The sequence below is a fragment of the Sminthopsis crassicaudata genome, chromosome 5, assembly GCF_048593235.1.
Source record: "Sminthopsis crassicaudata isolate SCR6 chromosome 5, ASM4859323v1, whole genome shotgun sequence".
NCBI lineage: Eukaryota > Metazoa > Chordata > Mammalia > Dasyuromorphia > Dasyuridae > Sminthopsis > Sminthopsis crassicaudata.
The window spans coordinates 302161805-302186576 of NC_133621.1; the positions used below are offsets into that span (position 1 = coordinate 302161805).

At 55.3% G+C, this 24772-nt stretch overlaps 1 protein-coding gene across 1 annotated transcript in view; it reads left to right on the top strand.

Moving 5' to 3' along the window:
* SREBF2 (sterol regulatory element binding transcription factor 2) overlaps positions 1-24772 on the top strand; it is a 36836-nt gene that overhangs the window by 10285 nt on the left and 1779 nt on the right. Inside the window, exons 2-18 of the mRNA XM_074271837.1 lie at positions 4592-5056; positions 8258-8439; positions 8841-8987; positions 9284-9508; positions 9958-10072; positions 10838-11019; positions 13577-13763; positions 14129-14310; positions 16706-16982; positions 17975-18144; positions 19325-19493; positions 20185-20302; positions 20816-20925; positions 21318-21450; positions 22498-22666; positions 23930-24115; positions 24647-24758. Of these exons, the coding sequence (XP_074127938.1) occupies positions 4592-5056; positions 8258-8439; positions 8841-8987; positions 9284-9508; positions 9958-10072; positions 10838-11019; positions 13577-13763; positions 14129-14310; positions 16706-16982; positions 17975-18144; positions 19325-19493; positions 20185-20302; positions 20816-20925; positions 21318-21450; positions 22498-22666; positions 23930-24115; positions 24647-24758 (3129 nt within the window). The remainder of the gene's footprint in view (positions 1-4591; positions 5057-8257; positions 8440-8840; positions 8988-9283; positions 9509-9957; positions 10073-10837; positions 11020-13576; positions 13764-14128; positions 14311-16705; positions 16983-17974; positions 18145-19324; positions 19494-20184; positions 20303-20815; positions 20926-21317; positions 21451-22497; positions 22667-23929; positions 24116-24646; positions 24759-24772) is intronic.

Sequence of the window (24772 nt, forward strand, 5' to 3'; positions counted from 1 at the left end):
TCCTCCACTCCTGCACCTCCCTTCCTTCCGCACCTCTCCAGTTTCCCTTGGACAATTATTCGATGTTTTCTTATTAGTATATATAAATGAAGGACTTGGGAAGACTTGTGGGCCTCAGGGTGCAAAGGCAGGGCATGGCTGAGTTTAAGGGAGGAACTTTTTGGGGGAGGCAGTTTAACACAGATCCTGGAAGGGAAAAGGGAGAGCCCAGTATGCTCTGGGCAGGGGGCTGGGGGCTGGGCTGCCAGGAGGCCTGGTCTGACTGCTTGGCTGCGGCTATCTTGCAGCCTTTTGATGTTTGGCTCTGGCTCTGGCTCTGTTTCTCTCCTATCTCTTGCTCACTTTTGTGTATTCTGCAATCCGGTGAAAGGGGCCTCTTTACTCTTAATCAAAACACTCCATCTGTTATCTCTGTACATTATTCCTGGCTGTCCCTCCTATCTGGGATGATCTCCTTTTCTCCACTTCTGGTTTCTCTGGCTGCTTCCAAATCCCAGCAGAAATCCCATCTTTTCCAGTTGTGAACTGGTCCAACCACTCTGGAGAACAATTTGAAACTGTGCCTTCAGGGCTAAAAAGCTTTGATCCAGCAGTACTAGGGTCTGTTTCCCAAATAGATCAAAGAAAAAGGGAAAGGACCTGTTTGTCCAAAATTATTTATAGCAGCTCTTTTTATTTTTGACAATAGCTTTTTCTTTTTCCAAGTCCATGCAAAGGTAATTTTCAGCGTTCACCTTGGCAGAACTTTGTGTACTAAATTTCTGTCCTCCTTTCCCGACCCCGTGAGCAATCCGAGATAGGTTAAACATGCAGTTCTTCTAAACATATTTCCATTTTAACATTTAACATGTATCGGATGGGGGAAAGGGGAGAAAAATGAGAACACAAGGTTTTGCAAGGGTCAGTGTTGAAAAATTACCCATGCACGTATTTTGTAAATAAAAAGCTTTAATTAAAAAAACAAAACAAAAACTAAACATATTTCCATGTTTGTCATGCTGTGAAAGAAAAATCAGATGAAAAGGGGAATAAAATTATAAAACAGTGACAAAAAAGGTGAAAATATTAAGCCGTGATCGACATTCAGGCTCCGTAGTTCTCTCTCTGGATGTGGACGGCACTTTCCATCCCGAGTCTGTTGCAATTTCCCTGAATCACCTCATTGAGAAGTGCTGTGTTCATCATGGTTTTATCATCACATATTTTTATTTGTTTATTTTTAATTAAACCTTTTTATTTTTCTAAACATAGGCATCAACAATTCTTCAGCATTAGCCCTTGTAAAACCTTGTGTTCCAATTCCTCCCCTCTCCCATGCTCTCCCCTAGATGGCAAGTAATCCAATATGTGTTAAACATGGTAGAAATATATGTTAAATCCAACATATGCATACATATTTATACAATCATTATGCTTTAAAAGAAAAATCAAGTCAGACCGGGAAAAAAAAAAAAAGAGAAGCAAAATAAAATGTAAACAAATACAACGAAAAGAGTAAAAATGCTATGTTGTCATCACATAATCTTGTTGCTGTGTACAGTGTTCTCCTCACACCGCTTAGCATCAGTTTGTGTAAGGTTCAGGCTTTTCTGAAATCAGTGTGTTTGCATGGTCTCATCTCCCTCTTTCTCCCTTGGGAGCTCCTTGAGGCAGGGCCTGTCTCGGGCCTGTCTCTGTATCCCCAGTGCTTAGTCCCCGAGCGCACAGTAGGTGTACCGATTGCAGACTGTATACTTATTATTTTCGTTCCCCACTTGATGAACGCCCACTTTATTTCCAGTTACCCGCCAATACACAGAGTGCTCCTTTGAGTATTTGGGTGAATTTCAGACCTTTGCTTGTGGCTTTGATTTCCTTGGAGTATAAAGCCAGGATTGGGATTATTAGGTCAAAAGGGAGGGACTCTTACGGTCGTTTTTGTTACAGGATTCCAAACTGAAATCCAGCATCACCTTCCCAGTTCACCTCTCCACTGTTGGGGTAATAGTGGTCCGGCCCGGCTCTGCCAGCATTGACTATTCCCAATTTTTTTGGAGTCTTTGCACATGTCCTGTGTAGTTAACCAGAATTTGAATCCAAGTGGTCTTTTTTTTTTCCCCTGAGGTTGGGGTTAAGTGACTTGCCCAGGGTCACACAGCCAAGAAGTGTTAAGTGTCTGAGTTCAGATATGAACTCGGGTCCTCCTGAATTCAAGGCGGGTTCTCTATCCACTGCGCCACCTAGCTGCCCCGAACCCAAGTGGTCTTCTGCCTTCAAGCCCAGCACTGGAGCCTCTCCTTGATGGTCTCAATCTGGTCTGAATATCCCGCTGGAGGGTCTGGGGGACACTTGGGAGAGCTCAAGGTTCATGTATGTGTTAAAAAAAATAAACTAATGTGGTTTCTTGGGACATCATCTCATTAATTGGCTTGGGCACTTAGAACCCAGAAAGGGATGAGGTAAGGGAGGACCACCCAGCTGCTGTTTCTGGGAGCTTAGCTCCTCCTTCAGGTGGACTCTCATCTGAGCAGCCAGAGTGGATCCTGAGCGCAGAGTGTCCCCCTTCCCCTCCCTCCCAGCAGGCCCCAAAGTACAGTCCGTGTGAATTGAAACTTCGTTTCAAAGCTTAATAAAATTCACTCCCCCCAGCCCCATGTTGGTTCATTCATGTTCCTCAGAGGAAATTAAAGAGTGTCTGTAATAACTGTACATGAATGTTCAGAGCTGGGAAGGGACAAGGAGGTGCTCGTGAAGCCGCCTGGACTTAGGGGGGGAACTGCTGGGCGTGCTGCACTGGAATGGATGCTCCTTGGCTCAGCTCTTGGAGAGGTCCCCGGGAGGCTAGGAGGCCCTGAAGGAGAGGTCCCCGGAAGGCTAGGAGGCCCTGGAGGAGAGGTCCCCGGGAGGCTAGGAGGCCCTGGAGGAGAGGTCCCCGGGAGGCTAGGAGGCCCTGGAGGAGAGGTCCCCGGGAGGCTAGGAGGCCCTGGAGGAGAGGTCCCCGGGAGGCTAGGAGGCCCTGGAGGAGAGGTCCCCGGGAGGCTAGGAGGCCCTGGAGGAGAGGTCCCTGGGAGGCTAGGAGGCCCTGGAGGAGAGGCCCCTCGGCTTCTCTAGGATCCCAGAGAGCTGCCCAACAGCAGCAGGCCCGCTGCCTGATGAGTCTCTGCCGACATATAATCTGGCTTAATAGCAGCGTCTGGAGCCAAAGGCTTGTTCTTTGCTCCTCTGGAGCCGAGAGTGGTGGCAGTTGTTTTCGAGTACGTGAATTGAGCAGATTGCTGTTTGCAAAAAGATGCTTGAAAATAAATTCTTCATATTTTTGAAACTCAGTATTTACATAGTCTTGAGGAGCCTATAAGGCAGTTAGGTGGCTCTGTGGTTAGAGTCGCAAAGTCCTGAGTTCAAATCTAGCCTTAGAGGTTCCCTAGCTGTGTGTCCCTGGCAGGTCACTTTACCCTGTTTGCCTCAGTTTCCCTTCTGTAAAATGAGCTGGAGAAGGAAATGGCCAAGTACCTTTGCCAAGGAAACCTCATGGATGGCATCGGCATGCTGTGGTCCATGGGTCACAAGGAGTTGGACATGACTGAACAGTAGGAGCCTCCAGACCTGGCAGGGCTCTCCGAGGCCATCCCAGTCTTTAGATTCATAACGGGTAAGGAGGAGGAGGCCCGCATGAGCAGATGGAGGGATAGACTTAGAGCTGGAAGAGGCCTGAGGCCATTTGACTCAACCCTTTCATTTATAGAAGAGCCTGGGACCCAGGGAGGCCAAGGGTCTGGGTCTGGTGCGCTACTTCCTGCTTCCAGTGATGTCCATTAAGTTTCTTTGAGTCCTCTAATGCTTATTGTGCAACAAGAAAATGGTATTCACACACATGTATTGTTTCTAGGTTATATTGTAACACATATAAAATGTATGGGATTGCCTGTCGTCGGGGGGAGGGAGTGGAGGGGGGGGATAATTTGGAAAAATGAATACAAGGGATAATATTATAAAATATATATATATATATATAAAAGTTTCTTTGATTCCTGTGGTCATCCTCTGGAGCTTTTTATACTGGGGGACTAGGACAAAGTCAACAGGCCCATGTTCCTCTCCTTCCTCCTGGGGAGAATGAGGCCAAGGGGTAAATGGCCCCCAGAAGCCAAAGCTGCCCTCTCCATCTTGCCTTAGACACTTAACACTTGCTGGCTGTGTGACTCTGGACAGGTCACTTAACCCCAGTTGCCTCAGCAAAAAAAAAAAAAAGTCGTATCGCTTGAGACACTGCAATGTTAGAGTGAAGAATGACAATAACAATAGTTTACATTTATATAAGACTTGGTATTCCCTCGGCCCTGTGCTCAGTACTTTGCAATTATGATCTCATTGGATCCTCGCCACAACTCTAGGCAGTGGGTGCTGTTGTGGTCCCAGTGCTTCAGATGGGGAAACTGAGGCAGGCAGTAGTTAAGGAGCATGCCCGAAACTGCCTGGCTGGCAAGTGTCTGAGGCTGGCTTCGAGACCAGTCTCTGGGCCCGGTGCTCTTGGGGAAAGTGACTTTGTTTTCCCTTCACATCTCCGTAGCTGTTGACAGCCACACTAAACATGGCTTCTGTCTCTCCTTCGCAGAGATGCTGCAGTTTGTCAGCAGCCAAGTGGGAGACTTTCCAGACCTCTTCTCTGATCAGCTTTGTAGCAGCACTTTCCCAGGAGGCGGCGGGGGCAATGCTAGCTCCAGCACCAGTGCTAACACCAACACCGGGGGCACTTTGGAGAGCCCCTCATCGAGGTCCTATAGCCAGACGCCAGTGCCAGCGGCAACGGTCACGACGACGGCAACAGCAACAGCAGCATCACCCGCAGGAGCGGCAACATCTTTCCCTCAGACTCCCCCTGTGCAGATTAAGGCCCCCCCCGCCCCAGTGTCCACCCCTCCTCGGCCCGCACCCCTGCTTCAGCCCCGCCTGCAGCCCCAGCCCCAGCCCCAGCTGCAACAACAGACTGTGATGATCACCCCAACCTTCAGCACAGCCCCCCAGACCAGGATCATCCAGCAGCCCCTCCTGTACCAGAACTCGGCCACCAGCTTCCAAGGTAATTTAGAGGAGGCCCCACCAAGGCGTGGCCCTTTGGGGCAGCGGGTGGTCAATCTGTCCGGATGGAGGAGCACAAAAGGGAGCCCATTCCATTGGAAGGGAGGCATCAATGTGTTCCCAAATGGCTTCCTAGGTGTGTCCCTCGCCGTGCTTGGGGTCATGGCCAAGCAGTCCCAGCCTTTGAAGGCCACTTTGGAGGGGCCTAGCCCTCTGGGACTGACCTCGCTAGAATAGAAGCTCCCAGAAACAGGCCCATCGCACCACCTGCCATCTCAAGCAGGGCGCACAGTGGTTGGCCCAGAGGGAGCTCAGAATTCCATGCTGAGGCCTAGATGAGGGAGCCGACAAGTCAGAATTGAACCTGCCCCTCCCCTGCCTCTGGCCTTCCTCCGGCTTCCATTGTGCTCAATGACAAACAAGTGAGCTTTCAGGGGCCTCCTGGCCCTGAGCCTCAACCTCCTCCTCTGCCGAGTGAGGAGTCTGTAAGGTCTGCCATCTTGCTCTTGGTCCAGGGGCTCTTGGTCTGAGGAGGCAGCTCTGGGACTAAAGATCAAGGGCCATCATTTTTTTAAAGATCAATTAATTTATTTAATATTTTCCCTTAGTTACATTTAAAACAATTTTTTTACATATATTTTTAAAACTTTAGATCCTCTTCCCCCCCAAAAAAAATCCCTCAAAATGAGAGAGACAGAGAGAAAGTATAGTTCAATCTATTTCTAGATAGAATCAGTTCCTTCTCTGGATATGAATAGGCTTTTCATCCTAAGTCTGTCAGAGTAATTGTGAATCATTGTACTGCAGAGAATAGCAAAGCCATTGACAGCTGGTCATTGCTATTATTTTGTATACAGCACATTTCACTTTGCCTTGAATTCATGGAGGACTTTCTAGGTTTTTCTTTTTCTGAGAGCATCCTGCTCATTATTTCCCATAGAACAATAATAATTCCATCATAATCACATACCATAATTTATTCAGCCATTCCTCAGTTGATGGGCATCCCCTCAATTTCCAGTGTTTTGGCCCTAAGAAGAGAGCTGCTATCCATTTTTTGGTCCTTTTCTTTTTCAAAAAATTCTCTTGGTAATTCATGCCTAGTAGTGATATTGTTAGGTCACAGGATCTGCCTGAATTTATTTATTTTATAAGTTAATTTAATTTAATTTTTAAAATTCACATTGCTTTGTGAGTCGTGTTGGGAAACAAAAATCAAAACAAAAACAAAAAACCATGGGAGAGATTTAAAAACAAAAAAACAGAAAAAAGAAGCAAACCTAGCATATGTTGACTTGCATTCAGTCTCCTTAGATTGTTTTCTGGATGCAGATGGCATTTTCTGTCCAAAGTCTATTGGGATTTCTTTGGATCCCTGAACCACTTAGAAGAACCAAGTCTTCCATTGTTGATCATCGCCCAATCTTGCTGTTGCTGTGTACAATGTGTTCCTGGTTCTGCTTGTTTCATTTAGCATCAGTTTGTGTAAATCTTTTCAGGCCTTTCTAAAATCAGCTTGTTCATCATTTTTTATAATAATATATAATTATTATATATCTTATATATAATAACAATAATGTTCCATACTTTTCATGCACCACGACTTGTTCAGTCATTCCCCAATTCTATTTATTTTCCAGTTCTTTGCCACCACAAAGAGCTGCTACAAACCTTTTTGTACATGTGGGTCCTTTTCCCTCCATTATGATTTCCTTGGGATACAGAGCCAGTAATGGCACTGCTGGGTCAAAGGATGTGCAGAGTTTGATAGCTCTCTGGGGCTCTCCAGAATGGTTGGATCAGTTTACAACTCCTCCAACAATGCATTAGTGTCCCCGTATTCTCACATCCCCTTCAACCTTATCATTACCTTTTCCTGTCATCTAAGCCAAGCTGAGAGGCGTGAGCTGCTACCTCAGGATTGTTTTTTTTTTTTGTTGTTGTTTTTTTTTTTTTTTAATTTTTATAATTATAACATTTTCTTTGACAGTACATATGCATAGGTAATTTTTTTTTTACAACATTATCCCTTGTACTCCCTTCTGTTCCGAATTTTTCCCCTCCTTCCCTCCACCCCCTCCCTTAGGTGGCAGGCATTCCCATACATATTAAATATCTTATAGTATATCCTAGGTACAATATATATGTGCAGAACCGAATTTTGTTGTTGTTGTTGCAAAGGAAGAATTGGATTCGGAAGCTAAAAATAATCTGGGAAGAAAAACAAAAAAAATGCTCACAGTTTACACTCATTTCCCAGTGTTCCTTCTCTGGGTGTAGCTGATTCTGTCCATCATTGATCAACTGGAAGAGAGTTGGATCTTCTCTATGTTGAAGATATCCATTTCCATCAGAATACATCCTCATGATTGTTTTAATTTGATATGCATGAATTTATGGCCCTTTGGTCATAGATCATACCTTTTGGTCATTTTTCAATTGGGGAATGGCTCCTATTTTCACAAATTTGACTCAGTTTCCTCTATGTTTCAGAAATGAGGCCTGTGAGAGACTTGCTTTGAAATTCTTTTTACAATTACTCTTGCTGACTGTGTTTCCCCCTCTTTATTCTGTTCTCTCCTCTCACCCCGTCTCTCTTCCTGTTATTCTCTCCTCCCTCCCCCAATATGAATCATTTAACAAAGGAGGAGCCAGGCCCAGGGAGGACTGCCTCTCAGGTAGTCAGTGACCGAAGCACCATCTTGTGGCTGATGCCAAGTTTAAGCCACTTCCCATCATGCCTTCCTGCCTTCTTTACACTGTGAAGAGCAAACACTCGGGCGATGAGAACTTGGTCCTCCCTCACCAAGCAAGTGGCTGCTGGCCACTTGTGCCCTATCCCACTCAGGAAAAGCCTTCCCTCCATCCTTCCAGCCTTTTTCTGACCAGTGGGCAGAAGCAGTGTTAGGACTGTCCTGGAAGGCCTAGCAGAGCCTCCTGGGCTCCCCAAGAGCTGGGGGTGTTCTCCTGAAACGCCCCCTCCATCCTGGAAGCAGGACTGGGGAGCGAGGTCGCAGCAGCAGAGTGGTCTGTAGTAGCCCTCTGGAGCCCGTCCGTGGGGGGCGCTCCTTTGGCCCGCCTCTGAATGCCCACGTTGTCTCTGTTTGGCAGGAGGCGGGGAACTGGCAAGGTGCTGGGGGGGCTCCACTCTCTGCAGTTCTCAGCGCTCTCATGTCCCTCACACTTCTCTCTCTTCCTCAAGTTCTCCAGCCCCAAGTGCCGAGCCTGGTGACATCCCCCCAGGTGCAGCCGGTCACCATTCAGCAGCAGGTACAGACAGTGCAGGCCCAGAGGGTGCTGACCCAAGCCGCCAATGGCACCATCCAGACCCTGGCGCCGGCCACTGTGCAGACAGTCACTGCTCCTCAAGTTCAGCAGGTCCCGGTGAGTGCTCCATAGGGATAAAGGGGGGAATCCTGCTGAACCCCCGGTAGTGTGGGCAGATAGATGGGGATGGAGTTTGGGGAGCCTGGCAGAGTCAGGTCAACAAGCAAGCATTTATGGAACCCTTCCTGGGTGCTGCCCTAGGTCAAGCACTGCCGGAATGGAGAAAAGCAGAGGGAGGACGGCTGGGGCGAGGATCATGGTGCTCCCAGGGATGATCCTAGCCTGCTGTAGCCTGGCCATGGCCAAGGAGGCCACCTCTGGGCAGGGCCGGAGGCCTGGCTGCGGCCTGTGAGGGGGCAGGATGCTAGCTGGGAAAGAGAGACAGAATGCTCTGGCGTTCCTGGCCCTGGGCTGATGGCTCCTGTGGCCGCCTCCTTCCTGACTGTCGTCCCTTGCAGGTGCTGGTGCAGCCTCAGATCATTAAGACGGACTCGCTCGTCTTGACCACACTGAAAACCGATGGCAGCCCCGTCATGGCAGCCGTGCAGAACCCCGCCCTCACAGCTCTCACCACGCCCATCCAGACCACAGCCCTCCAAGTCCCGGTGAGCACCTTCCCTCTGCCTGTCCCTCCCCAGAACTAACCTCCTGTCCCTGAATCTGGGTTCTCAGGGCCTAGGGCCCAGGGGAAGGATGGACAGGAGCCCTGGAGGGAGGGCCCTTGGGGGACCATGCCCAACTCACAGGTGTGTCTGTCACTTCCCCAACTGTGGGAGGGGGCGAGAGGAGAAAATGGATGGTGGCACTCCATGGCTGCTTTTGGGGAGGCAAGGACTCAGTGCAGGCTTCTGGGTGTGCGCTGGGCTGCTCGGGGCCTGACTTCATGTTCTCTGCACATTAGACCCTGGTCAGTGGTGGCAGTGGGACCATCCTCACCACCATGCCCGTGATGGTGGGGCAGGAAAAGATGCCCATCAAACAGGTGCCAGGGACCACCAAGCAGCCAGAGCCGCCCAAGGAAGGGGAGAGACGGACCACCCACAACATCATCGAGAAGCGCTATCGATCATCCATTAATGACAAGATCATTGAGCTTAAGGACCTGGTCATGGGGACGGATGCTAAGGTACAGCGAGCCCCAGGGTGCTTGGGAGTGCCATCCTTCTGCTTCCCTTGTCTGTGCGGCCCCTCGGTGGGTGCTACCGGTGGTGACAGCGATCTCCAGAGCTGAGCTGTGAAATGGTCTGGGCGCCTGTGACCAAGTGCAGAACCTGCTGGATCTCACCCAATGCTTCTCAGGAGCCAGGACAGCTCGTGCTCTGAGCATGCAGGGGCCGGTCCACGTCTCACTAAGTTACTCCTGGGGTCTCTCTCCCAGGAGGGTGTCTGGCTGCCCAGCCCTGAGGGCCCCCGGCTCCAGCTCTAGGGCCTCCCTCCTTTGTAGGAGGAAGCGCTTTTCAGAAGTGTAGTTGCAGAATGAGAAAGGGCTGTCCCTGCCCTGCCCGCCTCCCCTGGTGCCCTCCCGGCCTGGACCCGCTCTCCAGGGTCCCCTCTGTCTGTGTTGCCCCGCTGCAGATGCACAAGTCCGGAGTGCTGAGGAAGGCTATCGACTACATTAAGTACCTGCAGCAGGCCAATCACAAGCTGCGGCAAGAGAACATGGTGCTGAAGCTGGCCAATCAGAAGACCAGTAAGTGAGGTGGTTGTTTCGGGTGGGCTCCTGAGCACCGTTATGGCTCCCTTTGCCGACATGTGGGTTATATTTTATGCCTTTAAAAATGCCTTCTGAGGAGGGCCCCAGAGACTCCCGCGACAGGTTCCGAGCCAGAAGAACCTGGCTCTAGGTGGGATGAGCCCAGGATCTCTTGGCCATGGTCAGGGTGGATGGCTGTTGTACTTGAGTGATTTTAACCAGAATTTTGTTTTCTTTCCATCTCAGAGGAGGGGGTTAGGGGAGGGAGATGAGGCAGGTTTTTTACCAATCCAGACGCTCATGCTGCTGTTTTCTTCTGAGAGACCTCTAGGTTTATTCTGCCTGGCCCTGGAGGGCCAGATGAGAGAGGGAGGGAAGTCGTAGAGATCTCAGAGAGATGCTGGAGCTTCCTAACAGGGAGAGGCGGCTGCTTCCCCAGGGAGGGGGGAGCTCCTCTCTTGGGTCCCCTAGTAGTCTGTGATGATGTAAAAGGTCTTCCTAGCCCAGGGCAGGGAGGGACAGTTTGGGGACCTGGAGCCCCTCCCAGCCCCCAGGTTCTGTCTTGCTGTTTCTCTGGTGCTTGTCAGGTCGTGGGGCCCTGGGTGGTTGCCCATCGGAGCCCTGGGTGTTTGCCCGTTGAGACCCAGAGGTGTCTGACCAGTGAGGGTGGGCAAGAAGTGAGACCAGGTGGGGCCCCCCTGGCTCAGGGGCACGAGATGAGAAGAACAGGCCATTCACAGCCAGCTCTGCTTCTCCCTGCAGAGCTTCTGAAGGGCATCGACCTGGGCAGTCTGGTGGACACCGATATGGACATGAAGATGGACGACTTCAACCAGAACGTCCTGTTGATGTCTCCTCCAGCCTCCGAATCAGGGTCCCAAGCGGGTTTCTCCCCGTATTCCATCGATTCAGAGCCAGGGAGCCCTTTGTTAGATGATGCCAAGGTAAGAAGCACCTCTTCCAAGCGTCTCCAGACCACAGTAGTGACCCGGGAAGGAAGAGGGGAGGGAGAGAGAAAGTGAATAATAATAAATGCCGGGGAGGTCCCCTGAACGGAGCCAAGTGCCGTGCTGTGGTTGGGGGTACAGAGGAAGCACAGAACAGGCTGACAGTCTCTCTGCATTGTGGAGGGGGTCAGAGGGCATGAGGCACAAAAAGGCCTGAAAGGTAGAAAAGGGTCGGGTTAGGAAGAGCTTCATGGACCGGCCGGCCAGAGGAGTTTAATTGTGGCCCCTGGAGCCAAGCAAATCGTGAGTGACAAGGGCAGTGGTGGATGTCAGAGAAATCTCCTCAGGAAGCTGCAGCCGCAGCCGCAGGGACACACTTCAGGGCCTTTCTGGAGGAGGCTCGTGGCCTTTGTGATTGCTGAGCCGGGGTGTAAACAGCTTGGAGAAGTGCAGAGGGAGCAACTGTGGCGACATAGGCCTGAACAGGGCTGAGCAGGAGGTGTAGACAAGACATAGGGAAAGGTAGAGACTTGGGGAAGTGTGTGGCTGATGGGTGACAAGGGCCTGCCTGACAGTCACGGGGCAGTGCCTTCCGTAGGATCCGGCCCAGGAGCTTGGTCTTTCGGACATCCCGGAGGCCATTGGCGATGCAGGATGTGCTTCCTGGTGACCCATCCTGGGCATGCAGGCTGCCTGCTGTTAGGTTTCCATCATGGCCAGCATGCAAGGCCCTTCTCTCTAAAGCATGGGGCGGCCTTTCTGGCTCTGTCTGTGGCCCCTTGAGATTAGCCGTGCTCTTGGGGGAGAAGAGAATAAAAGAACAGAGATGTCCAGGGCTTTGCCAGGTTTGGCTAAAGGGCTGGTCTATCAGATTAAGTGTGTTCATCCCCAAAACCCTCCCACCAAGAAGGCAGAGACATACTAGCTTTGGGGGAGCTGGGAAAGCTGGAGGAGGAATAAAATTCTGCCCATGGGCAAGCCTGGGCCCATTAAAAACATTAAAAGCAGGGCCAGAGGCCCTCGCCCGGTTGGCCGAGTAGAGTGACTTAGAAGGAGGAGGCTTGTTCCTGGACTGATTTGTGGGGGGCCCAGGGAGGCAGCCAGTTACCATTCAGATTTCCACAATTTCCCCATAAATTTTTTTAACAAAATCATTCCTTTGAGGTTGAGCACAGAAATCTCACTAAATAAAATATTACTTGGAAAATGTAGGTTTTTAGAAATGCTTTTTTCTTAAAAATAAGCCGCATAACTTGCTTCACCACGGGTTCTGAGGAAGAAAAACAACTTTTGAAAGGGGTTCACTGAATGGCCTTGGTGTAGGAGGCCCGGCCTCTGGCCTCAGCTCCCTGGAGGTGACTTGAGACTAGTCACGGGCACAGTGACTGTTCTACTTTCATTGGGGTCAGTGCTACCTCAGCCTAAAGGCAAAGGGCTCCTGGGGCCTTGAAGGCCATCATAACGGGACACAAAAATGGGGTAGGATGAGCTTGGGAAGGCCTCTGGGAGCCATCTCTGGACATGAACCATGCAGCCCTTGGTGTGTGTGGGGGGGTCTCATGCTTTTTTTGACGATATGAATTTGCGAAGATTACCTGTTCAGGGGTGGATAGGTGATGGCCTCCTTCCATGGAGAGCCCCTGGATGTTGGCGGTGGGAAGTGTGCAGGCCCCGGCTCACCCCCAAGTGAGCCCGGCCATCCTTTCAAGAGGCTCAGCCCACGTTTCTAGTCCTTCCTGCGAGCTCACGGGCCACCCAAGAACAATTATGCTCAGTAGCCAGCTGAGGAATTAGGTCCTGAGACAGCAGGGGGCTTGGCCAGTAAATGTTGGGCCTGGTGTTTAGCTTAAACCAAACACTGAAGCTTTAGCTTGAGAACACTAAAGGGCCCTGAGCCAGGACCCAGGAGGTGAGATTCGGGAAGTGGCCGGGCCTGCCATCGGGCTGCCAACGACTCTTTCCCATCTAGACTTGGGGTCTGGGGAAGTGAGCGAGAGGAAAGAAAAGAAAGGCAGGATGAGAGCAAGAAAGATGGGTCGATGGGGGATAGAGATACGTGGACAGAGAGAGAGTGCTCACCGTGTGCTGGGCACTGACAATACAAATGCAAGTTGGCAGGGCTAGCCCCTGCCCTCACGGACCTTACGTATGATGGGGAAATGAGCCCGAAGGAGGTCACCCAACGCCTTGGACCTGGGGGAGACGGGGGGGGGGGTGGCAGCTCAGGCACATGGTGTGTTTGGGCAGAGGGCCGGGTCTCTACAGCCCTCCTGACTGTGTGAGTGCTGTTGGTCCCTTCTGTGATTCCCTGTCCTGGTACATAAAGTGACAAGGGCAGGGAGGTGGCTCAGAGGGAGGGAGGCTAAGCCATCCTGCAGATGCAGGCCCCTTGGAAACCTGAGCTGTTCTCATTGACTTCATTAAAAGCTTATTGAAACACATAGTGAAAGGCAGATACCAGGTGAGCTCAGGTCCTGGTAGGGAGGCCCTGCACAGGTTAGGGACTTGCAGACATGACTTTGATGGGTTTCTCCCTGGCTCCTTTGTGTCAAAGGTTAAAGACGAGCCCGATTCTCCTCCCGTGGCGCTGGGCATGGTGGACCGCTCTCGGATCCTGCTGTGTGTGCTCACCTGCCTGTGTCTCTCCTTCAATCCCCTGACGTCGCTGCTGGAACGGGGAAGGGCCCACAGCTCGGGCCAGCCGGCGCCCGTGGGCCGGAGCATCCTGTCCTTTGATTCAGGTGGGACACTGCCTTCAGAGAGTGCCCTGCCCAGCCTCCTGTCAGTGGCCAGCTGGGCCTTGTCCAACTGTGGGCACGGAAGCGGTTCAGACAAGGCCCAACTGCCCACCCATGGGCCCGGATTTCTCCTCAGAGGCTCCGGAGACTCCCGGTAATGGAGTCAGAGGGGCTGAGGGCTGCTCCCCAGGGTGTGAAAAATTTACTGTTTCTCTCTGGGCCTCTGTCAAATTGGGGGGTGGTCTGGTGACTTTTGACAGCCTTCCATTCTCAAATTGGGCTTTCCCCATCCAGAGGCAGCTCATCCTCAGCTGGCCCGCCCTTGTTTCTCTGGAGTCAAGGGCCCTTTCTCCCTCTTCCCTCCCCAGGGGCTGGCGGCTGGATAGATTGGATGTTCCCGACTCTCCTTCTGTGGCTCCTAAATGGCACGATCGTCCTGAGCGTCTTCATCAAACTGCTAGTGCATGGGGAGCCCGTGATCCGGATGCACTCGCGGACCTCGGTCACGTTTTGGCGCCATCGCAAGCAGGCCGACCTGGATCTGGCCAGGGTGCGTTCTTCCCACCTTGGCTCCGAGTCCTCCTGAGGGCCATGGAAATAAAGGAAAATCACCCCTTTTGTACAGTCTCCTCTGCCATATTCTGGAAGGGCAGCCTGGGCCAAGGTCCCAAGCCTGCCCCGCCCTGGGAGAGGGACTGTCGGGTCTGAGCCGGCCAGGAATGGACTCCTCGTTCTGGGACCATCCCAACCTCCCCTCGGGGTCCTCTCTAGGAGCAGAGCTCCCCCAGCTCGATGGGAGGAGCCGCCCATGGCCATACTGGGGATCACTAGAATCCGTTTTTAAAGTTTCTCGTTATAGTATGAATGAAAACATTGACAAGTGTGACCGTTTCATTAGGCAGAGGGCCCTAGGCCTCTTGGCCTGCCTATGGTGCTTGGGCCCTCTCTCCTATATTGTTCCATCACCCTGTGGTGTGTGATTCTCCCCAGCCTGGTGGCAGTTTCCCCATTACCGGGCCTGGCTCTGCCCTGAAGGAGCTCCTGCTTCTTTCTGCTCGGTTTTTGTGATTCCCTTATTAGTGTCATTAGAACCTCTTGGGGCAAAGCTGCCGTCGACGCCAGGAAGAACCAGGGGGCCAGTCCTTTGGCTCTCATAGTTCCGTCAGTTCCCTGGTATCAATCTGCACTGGTGAAGGGGCTCTTCTTACCTGGAGTTTCCCTTGCACACCAATGAAGCCCCTGGTCCCTCCTTGTCCTTGTGGCCACCGCCATATGCACTGGCTGCGCCGGCCTTTGAGCTGATTGGTCGCTGCCTCCATCGGCGCTCTCAATCTTTCTCCTCCGTGTCCCTGTCTCAGAGATTCTCCGGGGCTTTCTCACTTCTCTCTGCTTGAGTTCATACAAGACTTCTGAGCTTCTCTGAAAATGGTCCCTTTTGTCGTTTTTTAATAATATTCTGTTGCAGTAACATAATGAAATGTCCCCCCTTCCCCCTGTCCCCAACCTTTGTCTCCAGCACTACAGCCAGAGTTTAGGCTCTCCAAGCTCAGTCTTTAAATTGACCCGGGCCCAGAGGTCATGGGGTCTCCAGGTCTCTGGAGTCAGGGCTTTTGGTGATCTCAGTTCCTCTCAGATCTGACATCCGTCACATCGTCGTTCAGAAAGTACTCGGTGGAGTCTTGTCAGATCCCTTCCTCAGTACACAAATCCTTCCCATGTGGCCAGGTATCCCACAATAATGGACAGCTCCCCATCTAATTAGGCAGTTTGTTTCATTGCTGGACAGCTCTCACTGAGGAGTAGAAGATTTCTTTTTTTTAATTAAAAAATCTTTCAAATAAAAATATTTTTTCTTTTCTTGTCCCTCTTTTCAAAAAAAGAAAGAAAAAAGAAGGGAGAGAGAGAGAAAGAAAAAAGAGCTTATATTTGTTGTATTCTTAGTCAAGCAAAACAAATCCACACTTTTGGCCGTGTCCAAGAGAAGTGTCCTTCATCTTGAGTCCATCTCTTCTCTCTTTCCCACAGTTGCTCGCCCACCGCCATCTTGGCTTCTTCTCACACTCAGTGTCTCTTCTTGAAATATGGCTCCTTGGATTGTGTTCAGGCCTCTAACTGTGTCCGATTAATGGCTGGTCACAAGGACCGTGGACTTTATGCCACGGGGACCTCGGTTTTTTTTTTGGTGGGATAGCCTGAGGGGGTTTTTAGGTCTTGTGTCACCCTTAGCTTGCAGGGTTTTGGCTTAGGAGCAGGAATCTGTAGAAGAAGTTCTTTCGTTCTATAGATGAGGACACTGAGACCCAAGTTGGGAAAGGAACTTGGCCAGGGTCACACGGGTGCAAGGGTTTGACTCGGGATCTTCTCGATTCCCAATCTGGCACTCCAGGCCCTGCAGCAAACTGCCAAGGAGCTAATGATGGAGGGGTCATGTGAGCGCCCGCTAAGCCAGCTCCCTCCACTCTGTGCTTGGCTGGTGGGCTTTGGGGCTTTGCAGGAATCGACCTTTGTCTCGGTTGGATTTATGATTTTTGTTTCCACTTGACCCTTTCTCTCATTCATTCGTTCTTTCTGTGTGGCGCGATTCTGTCATCTCATGTCAGCAACAAATTTGATAACCAGCGTCTTCATGCATGTCATTAACAGTCCAGAACAAGAGTGGGGGAGGCTCCGACCCAACCCAGGCAACGCTGATTGAATACTTGCTGGGGGCCCGCCCTCCTCAGTCACGGGAACTGGGCCGGCCTCCCCCGGCCTCTCTTACTGTGCTCCCCGGCCTGAGCACGATTGTTCTTTTGTGAGTCGGCCCCCAGCTGGCCTTCCGCCCCAAGCCGAGATGGAGCCCCGGTCCCTGCTGACCCTCTGAGGGAGGAAACGGCCGTCGTGCCCTCAGTCGGGCAGAGTGTCCTCGGTACCCCAACGCCGTCCTCGCTTCTCGCCTCCTCCAGGGGGACTTTGCCGCGGCGGCCTCGAACCTTCAGACGTGCCTGTCCGTCCTGGGCCGCGCGCTGCCCACCTCCCACCTGGACCTGGCTTGCAGCCTCTCCTGGAACGTGATCCGGTACAGCCTGCAGAAGCTGAGGCTGGTGCGCTGGCTGATGAAGAAGGTGTCGCAGCGTCGGCGCCGGGCGACTGTGGCCGGTGGCGGCTTTGAAGACGAGGCGAAGACCAGCGCTCGCGATGCGGCCTTGGCCTACCACAAGCTTCATCAGCTGCACATCACAGGTCAGGCCTAGGAAGCAGGGGCGGGGGGCCACCCAGGGGCTCGGGCTCTTAGGCCCTGCCAGGCTTGACTTTCTGAAGCTTCTTCCTGTTTGGCTTGGTCGGGCGCCACTTAGAGCGGACTGAGGCTGTGGCCACAGGGTCCGCTCTGGAGCCCTTGGGCCATCCAGGAGGGTTAGCTGGGTGCCCATCGCCATGTGCTTGGGGAGACAGCAGTATATTCTGGGATACACATGGATATAAAGTAGTTCAGCACATGGTAGTTTTGAAGGGGGGGGTGGGGCAAATCATGGGAATGGTGGTGCCTCATGGGGGTCAGAGGAAGGGAGACTGGTGGAGATGGAGCAGGGAGGAGAGGAGGGAGGCAGAGTCTGAGATAGGAGCGGGTGTCATGTGGGAGCCCAGAGTGTGCAAGGGCAGGCTGGGCTAAGCTTTCTCCTGGGCCAGGCCGAGCTGAGCTGGGCTAAGCCTTCTCCTGGGCCAGGCCGAGCCGAGCTGGGCTAAGCCTTCTCCTGGGCCAGGCCGAGCTGGGCTAAGCCTTCTCCTGGGCCAGGCCGAGCCGAGCTGGGCTAAGCCTTCTCCTGGGCCAGGCCGAGCTGGGCTAAGCCTTCTCCTGGGCCAGGCCGAGCTGAGCTGGGCTAAGCCTTCTCCTGGGCCAGGCCAAGCCGAGCTGGGCTAAGCCTTCTCCTGGGCCAGGCCGAGCTGGGCTAAGCCTTCTCCTGGGCCGGGCCGAGCCGAGCTGGGCTAAGCCTTCTCCTGGGCCTGGCCAAGCTGAGCTGGGCTAAGCCTTCTCCTGGGCCAGGCCGAGCTGGGCTAAGCCTTCTCCTGGGCCAGGCCGAGCTGGGCTAAGCCTTCTCCTGGGCCAGGCCGAGCTGGGCTAAGCCTTCTCCTGGGCCAGGCCGAGCTGGGCTAAGCCTTCTCCTGGTCCTGGAGGCTGGCCCTGAGCTGTGCGTGTGAGAGGGGCTGCCTCTCACCTAGGTGTCCCCTTTATGCAGGGAAGCTCCCAGCTGGCTCTGCCTGCTCCGATCTGCACATGGCTCTGTGTGCCGTTAATCTGGCTGAATGTGCCGAGGAGGAGATCCCCCCGAGCACCCAGGCCGAAATCCACCTCACGGCGGCTGTGGGACTCAAGACTCGTTGTGGAGGCAAACTGGGCTTCTTGGCTGTGAGTACCTGGCCTAGTGAGCTTGCTGTGGGAGGGAGAGGGGACAGGGGCTGCCAGGGCAGCGCTGGGCTCTTTGCCAGCTCCAAGGGCCCTGTGGCCTCCATCGTGCCCTCTGTGAAGGACGTCAGCCCTGTGTGAGAGACAGCGGGTCCAGCCTGGAGACTGCTCCTGTCTAGCACACTGAGACACTGGGTGCCTCCAAGGAAGCCAATTAGTCTGTGGGTAGTCATCTGGTCAGCTTAGTGGCATCTGTATGGGACAATGGTTGGAGTGCTGGGCCTGGAATCAGGAAGAACAGCCTCAGACATTGCCCCAGGCAAGTCATGGGACTTCTGCCAGCCTCAGTTTCCTCAGCTGTAAGATGGGGACAGTAACAGCACCTCTCAGGGTTGTGGTGAGGTTAAAGTTCTTGGAACCCCTCAAGGTGCTCTGTCTGGGCCAGCTCTTGTTCTTGAGCTCCACTATATGCAGCCTCCTGCAGGGGTAGGAGGTTGTTAAGGCCTGTCCGTGCCCTGGGGGGACTGAATCATGGAGCGGACATAGTCAGCCCTGGGCCTCCCACATGCAGCAGCTGCCAGGGTACCCCTTTGGGCTCTGTGGAGCACCTGCCGGCCACGACTCCCCCACGGCTCAGAGGCAGAGTGGCTCCTGAGGCAGGGCCCATGCTCCCTGTCTGAGAGGAAGAGCTCACCCTTGTCACCCAGATGCCAAGTGTCTGGGAAGTCAGGGACAGAGGCCTGGGGGGTCTTTAGGCCACCTAGAAGTCAGGGGGGAGGGTCTTTAGGCTTCTGGGAGGAGTCAGGCCATCTGGAGAACTCAGGGGGAAGCTTGGTGGATCAGGGGATCCCCCTGGAGGGGATCAGGAAGCCGCCAGGAGGAAGGTCAGGGGAGGGGCCTTGGACCCCTGGTAGTTTCCAGCTTCCCTGACTCCCCACTCTGCCTTCAAGGTTCCTTGGGGCTGGTAGTCAGACCAGGGAGCAGCATGGTCAGAACCCCACCTTGGCATTGAGCGCCACGTGCTTGTCCGGCCCGACATTTATAGGTGTTGGCTTTGCTGAGCAGCCTATGAGCCTCCTTCTCATACACACATTGGCGGTTCACCCCGGTGGCCTTGGGCCTCCTTCACTCTCTGGTGGGCTAGAGCCAGCCCCTGGTCACCTTGTCCTCCCTCCCTTGGCAGAGCTACTTCCTGAGCCGAGCCCAAAGCTTGTGTGGCCCCGAGCGCAACGCCGTCCCCGACTCCCTGCGCTGGCTGTGTCACCCCCTGGGCCAGAAGTTTTTTGTGGAACGGAGCTGGTCGGTGAAGTCGGCCACCAAGGAGAGCCTGTACTGCAGCCCGAGGAACCCAGGTGGGAGTCTGCCCAGCCCCCTTCTTGTGGGTGGGGAGGAAGGGGCCGCCATTGGTCCTGCTCTCCAGCGCTTAGTGGCACGGTGGCCAGAGACCTGCAGAGGGGCTCAGGCGCGGGGGAGGCGTTCTCGGTGCCGTCGGCCTATTAGGTCCAGAGCCCACGTCCCTGGCTTTGCTCTGGCGGCCAGTCCCGGGCCAGCCACCTTTGTCTGCCTCACATCCCCCACGCGTTAGAAACACTTGCTCGGTGGCAGGCTGCCGGACAAACCTGCATCCTGTTCCAGGACAGAATGACTCTCTGCTCGCTGTCCCCTAGGCCGGGATGCCTGTAATCCTTCCCCCTCTGCTCTTGGATCGAGCTCTCGGATCCCTCTGGGGGTCAGGGAGCCAGAGAGCCTCTGCCCTTCCCCCCAGACACTTCCTTTTAAAAGGAGCCTTTTGCTGCTGCTCACCTTCTCTGAGGGGGAAGAGACAAAAGAAAAGCGCTCTCTGTCCTTTGGGACGGAGAAACAGTTACTCAAAGCAGCTGATGCTGTGCGTGCGACGTGTGACGTTGTCCCAGTAGCCGCCCGCCTCTGCTTCTGTAGCTGGTCCCCAGGAGTTTAAAGGATGCCCTGAAGGGTTGCTCTCCCTGTCCGCCCAGGTCCGTGAAGGGCATCAGAATCAGCCTTCTCCCCCTCTCCCTTTTGCAGCGGACCCCATCGCGCAGGTGCACCAGGCCTTCTGCAAGCACCTGCTCGAGCGAGCCGTGGATGCCCTGGTGAAGCCCCAGGCCGAGAAGGGGCCAGCCGAGCCGGACGAGGAGACGTGGTACGGGCTGTGGGGGGGCGGGGAGGGAGGGCCGGCGCTGCCGCTTGCCAGAGACAGAAGTCCCTTTTCTAGAGCATGGAGGTTTGCAAAGTGCTTCAGGATATCTTAGCTCAGTTGTTCCTTATGGCAGCCCCGGACTCCCCCCATTTATAGCAGAAACTAAGGCAAGCAGAGGAAGTGACTTGTCTGAGTCACGTGGTCAGATTGGAACTTGAGTCCTCCTGGCTTTGGAGCCGGTGCTCTGTCCGCTAAAGCCTCTTAAGATATAGAGTGTGTTAAAAAATACATATATATAGTGGACAGCCTAATGTGGGAGAAGTCCTGGGGGGTCTGCACATGGGGGTGGGGAGAGCTGGGGGACCCTGCAGGGAGCCTGGGGCTGACTTGGGGAAGGGGGTGCTCAGATTCTGGGCTTCCTGGGGGTTCTCGGAGGTGCAGCGGGGCTATGGGCAGGGTCCCGGCTTGGGGGGGGGGCGCGGCAGTCAGTGCTTCTACCTCTGCTCTTGTCTTCAGTGAGCTGTCCAGCGCCCTGGAGTACCTGAAGTTGCTGAATTCCTTTGTGGATTCCGTGGGGGTCGCGGCCCCCCCTTTCACAAACAGCTCCGTGTTGAAGTCAGCACTGGGTGAGTCTCGTGGGGGGGCGGCTTTCGCTTTCGTGATTCACCGTGGGGAGGCCAGACGCAGGGACAGCCAGGCTGCTGTCCAAGGCTCCCTGTCAGGCTGAGCCTGGCCAGGATGCTGGAAGGGAAGTGGGCCTACGCCTGGCATTCTGTGCCTTAGGTAGACATTAGTCTCTCAGGCGGCGGACATTTATTAAGTGCCTGCAGTTTGCCCTCCAAACCCCTTCTTAAGGGAGTGCTGGGCCCCTGGACAGCCAGTCTCCTTGTCAAGGGTGGGGCTTTTGAATGTGTGAAATTAAAATCGGGGTGGTGGGTCGCATGGGCGCCCCCTGCTGCACGTGGCGAGTCCGTCACAGGTGATGAGGTAACCGAGCGCCTCGTGCTTCCCCATCCAGGCCCGGACGTCATCTGTCGGTGGTGGGCCTCTGCCGTCTGGATGGCCATCGGCTGGCTCCAAGGCGATGATGCGGCCGTGCGGTCCCAGTTCACAGAAGTGGAGCGGATCCCCAAGGCCCTGGAGATGGCCGAGTGCGTGAGCCCTTTCTTCTCGCGCTGCATGGTCTGGGGAGGGGGCGATGGGAAAAGGAAAGGCCGGGCTGCCGGCGGGGCCCAGAGGAACCACGGGGATGTCTGCGCCTGCGGAGACTTGATTTCAGAAATAGACCCCAACCCCCATTTAGTTGGTAGAAATGAAGGCACATCACGAGAGGGCAGAAAGGGGCAACGGCGGGGCAGAGCCCGGTCAGGAACGGGCCCCATCCCTGCCACGGCCATGGAGCTGAAGGGGGAGGGAGCGGAGGGAAGCCTCATCTCCCTGCCCAGGTGGAAGACAGGGCAAAGCCTCTGACCCCCTCCTCCTTGGCTCAGCGGGCAGCCCCAGCCTCTGGGAAGAACCAGCTGGCCCTGCTGTCACCATTGAGCTTCCCCAAACCTTTGAGATGTGGAGGATGACCCCAAGGTCAAGGCTGGCAAGCCCCAGAGCCACCAGGCCTTAGGGAGCTCTAGGGCAGCAACATGGCCTTGGTGGAGAAGGGGTCGCCCTCCCCCTGCCCAGGCTCCGGGTGTTGACATCCAGGCAGCTCGTGCCATGTCCAGAAGAGAGTCTCTGCCAAAAAAGGAGGGCTGGGGGCTTCTATTTTAGCAGCTTGTAATTGGGGCCGCCCCGGCCTGTGCTTGTGAGTCCAGTAGAGACCTTCTGGTCTGGTTGGAAAGGTGTAGGAGGGAATGTGTGCTAGGTGATGGCGGGGCAGACTCCGATGTGGGGGAGGGGGTCAGGACACTATCCTCCCACCGTCCCCTCTGCCTCATGCTCCGTGGCCTGGGTCACCTTGGGTTGGGACTTTCGTGAGCAACCCTTGAATCCATCATCTGCCTTTGGGGCCTGCCCTTGGGGGGGGTGAGTGTTGGGAAGGACAGGCGGCCCCCCACAAAGAGACAGGAGAATGGAGCGTGGGCGGGCGGGGATGTTGGGGCTCCTCTGCTTGGCCGCAGGTTGGTGAGGGTCCATCCTCCCTGGGAGGGGGCAGGAACGAGCAGTTAATCGGCTGGCCTCTGTCTCCCGCACCCCCCTCCCAGGAGCCCCCTTGTGAAGGCCGTCTTCCACACGTGCCGGGCCATGCACGCCTCCCTCCCAGGAAAGGCCGAGACCCAGCAGAGCTCCTTTGGCCACTGCGAGAGGGCCAGCGGGCACCTCTGGGGCAGCCTGAACGTCAGCGGCACGGCCTCCGATGCAGGGCTCACCCACGTAAGGTTCTAGGGCTCCCCCAGGGGGGAGGCTTTTTCTGGGTTCTCCCTACTGAGAAAGCTGCTGCCCCCAGTCCGGGAGAAGCCCAGCCCTGCACCCCCTCCCGACCGGCTGGCACTGGGGCCTGGCTGAACCGGACTCTCGCCGTGTGGAGGATTGGCCCTGTCTACACTTTACTCCGGAGGAGCTTCCTTAGGGCATTGTGCTCCTCTTTCCTCCTGATGGACCTTCCTGAGGCATGGCTGGCCCTCCCTTTAGTTGCCTCTTCCTCTTGGGGGGGGGTGCTCCTCATTGCTGCCCCTCCTGTCCCTCTTCTCCTGGGAACTCTCCTTGGGTCATTGCTGGCCTTCTTCCTGTTCCCCTTCTTGGAGGGTCTACTTGGTGCTGCCTCCCTGCTCCCTGGGGCCAGCCGGGCCGGCCTCCTCGCCTCGCCTGGGGTGGGCAGAGCTCCCCTGCGAGTGGCTGTGGTGCATTGTAGTTGCATTGCACGTCATGTCGGGCTGTGCAATGTTCCCACAGTGCATCCCAGAGGCCCGCGCTGCTGCCGCTGCCGCCACCTCCGCCGCCGCCGCCCCCACTGCCTCCTGAGCTCTCCTGGGCCAGCCCTGAAGGGGTGGTGCTTTGGGGGGGCTGATCTGAGCCCACTGGTGGGGCCAGGGGCCAAGTCAAGGGAAAGCTACTCAGAATGGGGGGGGCAGGTCCAGAAGCAGGGGCTGCCGGGGTGAGGCGTGACAGCCTCCCTATCCCAGAGCTGACTCTTTTGGCCTCCCACTGGCACCCCCAGACAGCCCCCCCCCCCCCCCGACTGCAGAGCCTGTCTGCTGGACCTGGACCTCTGGGCCAGGCGCACAGTGGGGTGTCTGGGGAAAGGCCTCTGCGTGGAAGCTGCTGGTGAGGTGGGCATCTGTCCAGAGGCGGACGAGGAGGAGGGCAGCCGCCAAGCCCGGGCCCTGGCGCCTCCCACTCTCCCCGGGACAAGTCCCGAAGCATTCTCACACTCACCGGCCAGTCCTCGGTCTACACCAGCACCAGGCCGCTTCCTGCTGGCGCTGATGTAGACTGGCTGCTTGTGTGGTCCGACTAGGCTCCTTTGGGCTGGAGCATGCCCAGGGGCTGCTCCCTCCTCCCCATGCCAGGGAGTTTCCGGGTCCCAGGGTTGGCCTCTATCCCCTCCCCTCCCATGCTGCTCCGCTCACTACTCCCCCCCTTCCCTTAACTCTGGCCTGGACCACCCCCCACCCTCATTTGCTCTGGCCCCTGCAGGTAGTCCAGCTACTCACCTGTGACCTGTTGCTGTCCCTGCGCACTGCCCTGTGGCAGAAGCAGGTGGGCTCCAGCCCTGCCCTGGGGGAGACCTGCCACGCCTCCGCCCCCGAGCTGGCGGGCTTCCAGAGGGACCTGGGCAGCCTGCGCAGGCTGGCGCACAACTTCCGGCCGGCCTATCGGAAAGTAAGGACCGCCAGGGCTCAGTCCAGGGTTTGGGTGGGAGGGAGGGAGGGAGGGAGGGGATGGCTGGGCCCAACGGTTAGCACGAGAGCACTTGGCAGATGAGTGCCCAGCACCCTCCCGGTGCCACCTGCCAGCTGTGTCCAGACAAGCCCTGCCACCCTGCAGCCTCATTTTCCTCATGTGTTATGCCAGTTTCCTGCTCCCTATAGACCCCGGGGAGGAAATACCTGGAGACCGAGAGCCAGGCCGAGGCTGGGGGCTGTGGCCTTCGCTGCCGGACCGTTGACTTGTAAATGTGAACTTTTCAGCCTCAGCCTCGGCCCCAGCAGTGATCACCACCCGGCGGGGCCCTCGGGGCTGGCCCACTGGGCATCCCCCCAGAGCAGCAGGGATGGCCCGGCACCTTTGGGCCGGCTGGCGGGAGGTGGGCTGTGTGTGGCTTCTAGTTCTGACCTCCCTGCGGAGGCCTCTTAGGGCTGGCTGGGAAGAGCCTGCCCGTGCGGGTGCTCAGCCACAGCCTCTGGCCCCCAGGTGTTCCTGCACGAGGCCACGGTGCGCCTGATGGCGGGGGCCAGCCCCACGCGCACCCACCAGCTGCTGGAGCACAGCCTGCGGCGCCGCTCGGCCCAGAGCAGCAAGCACGGTGAGTGGAGGTGC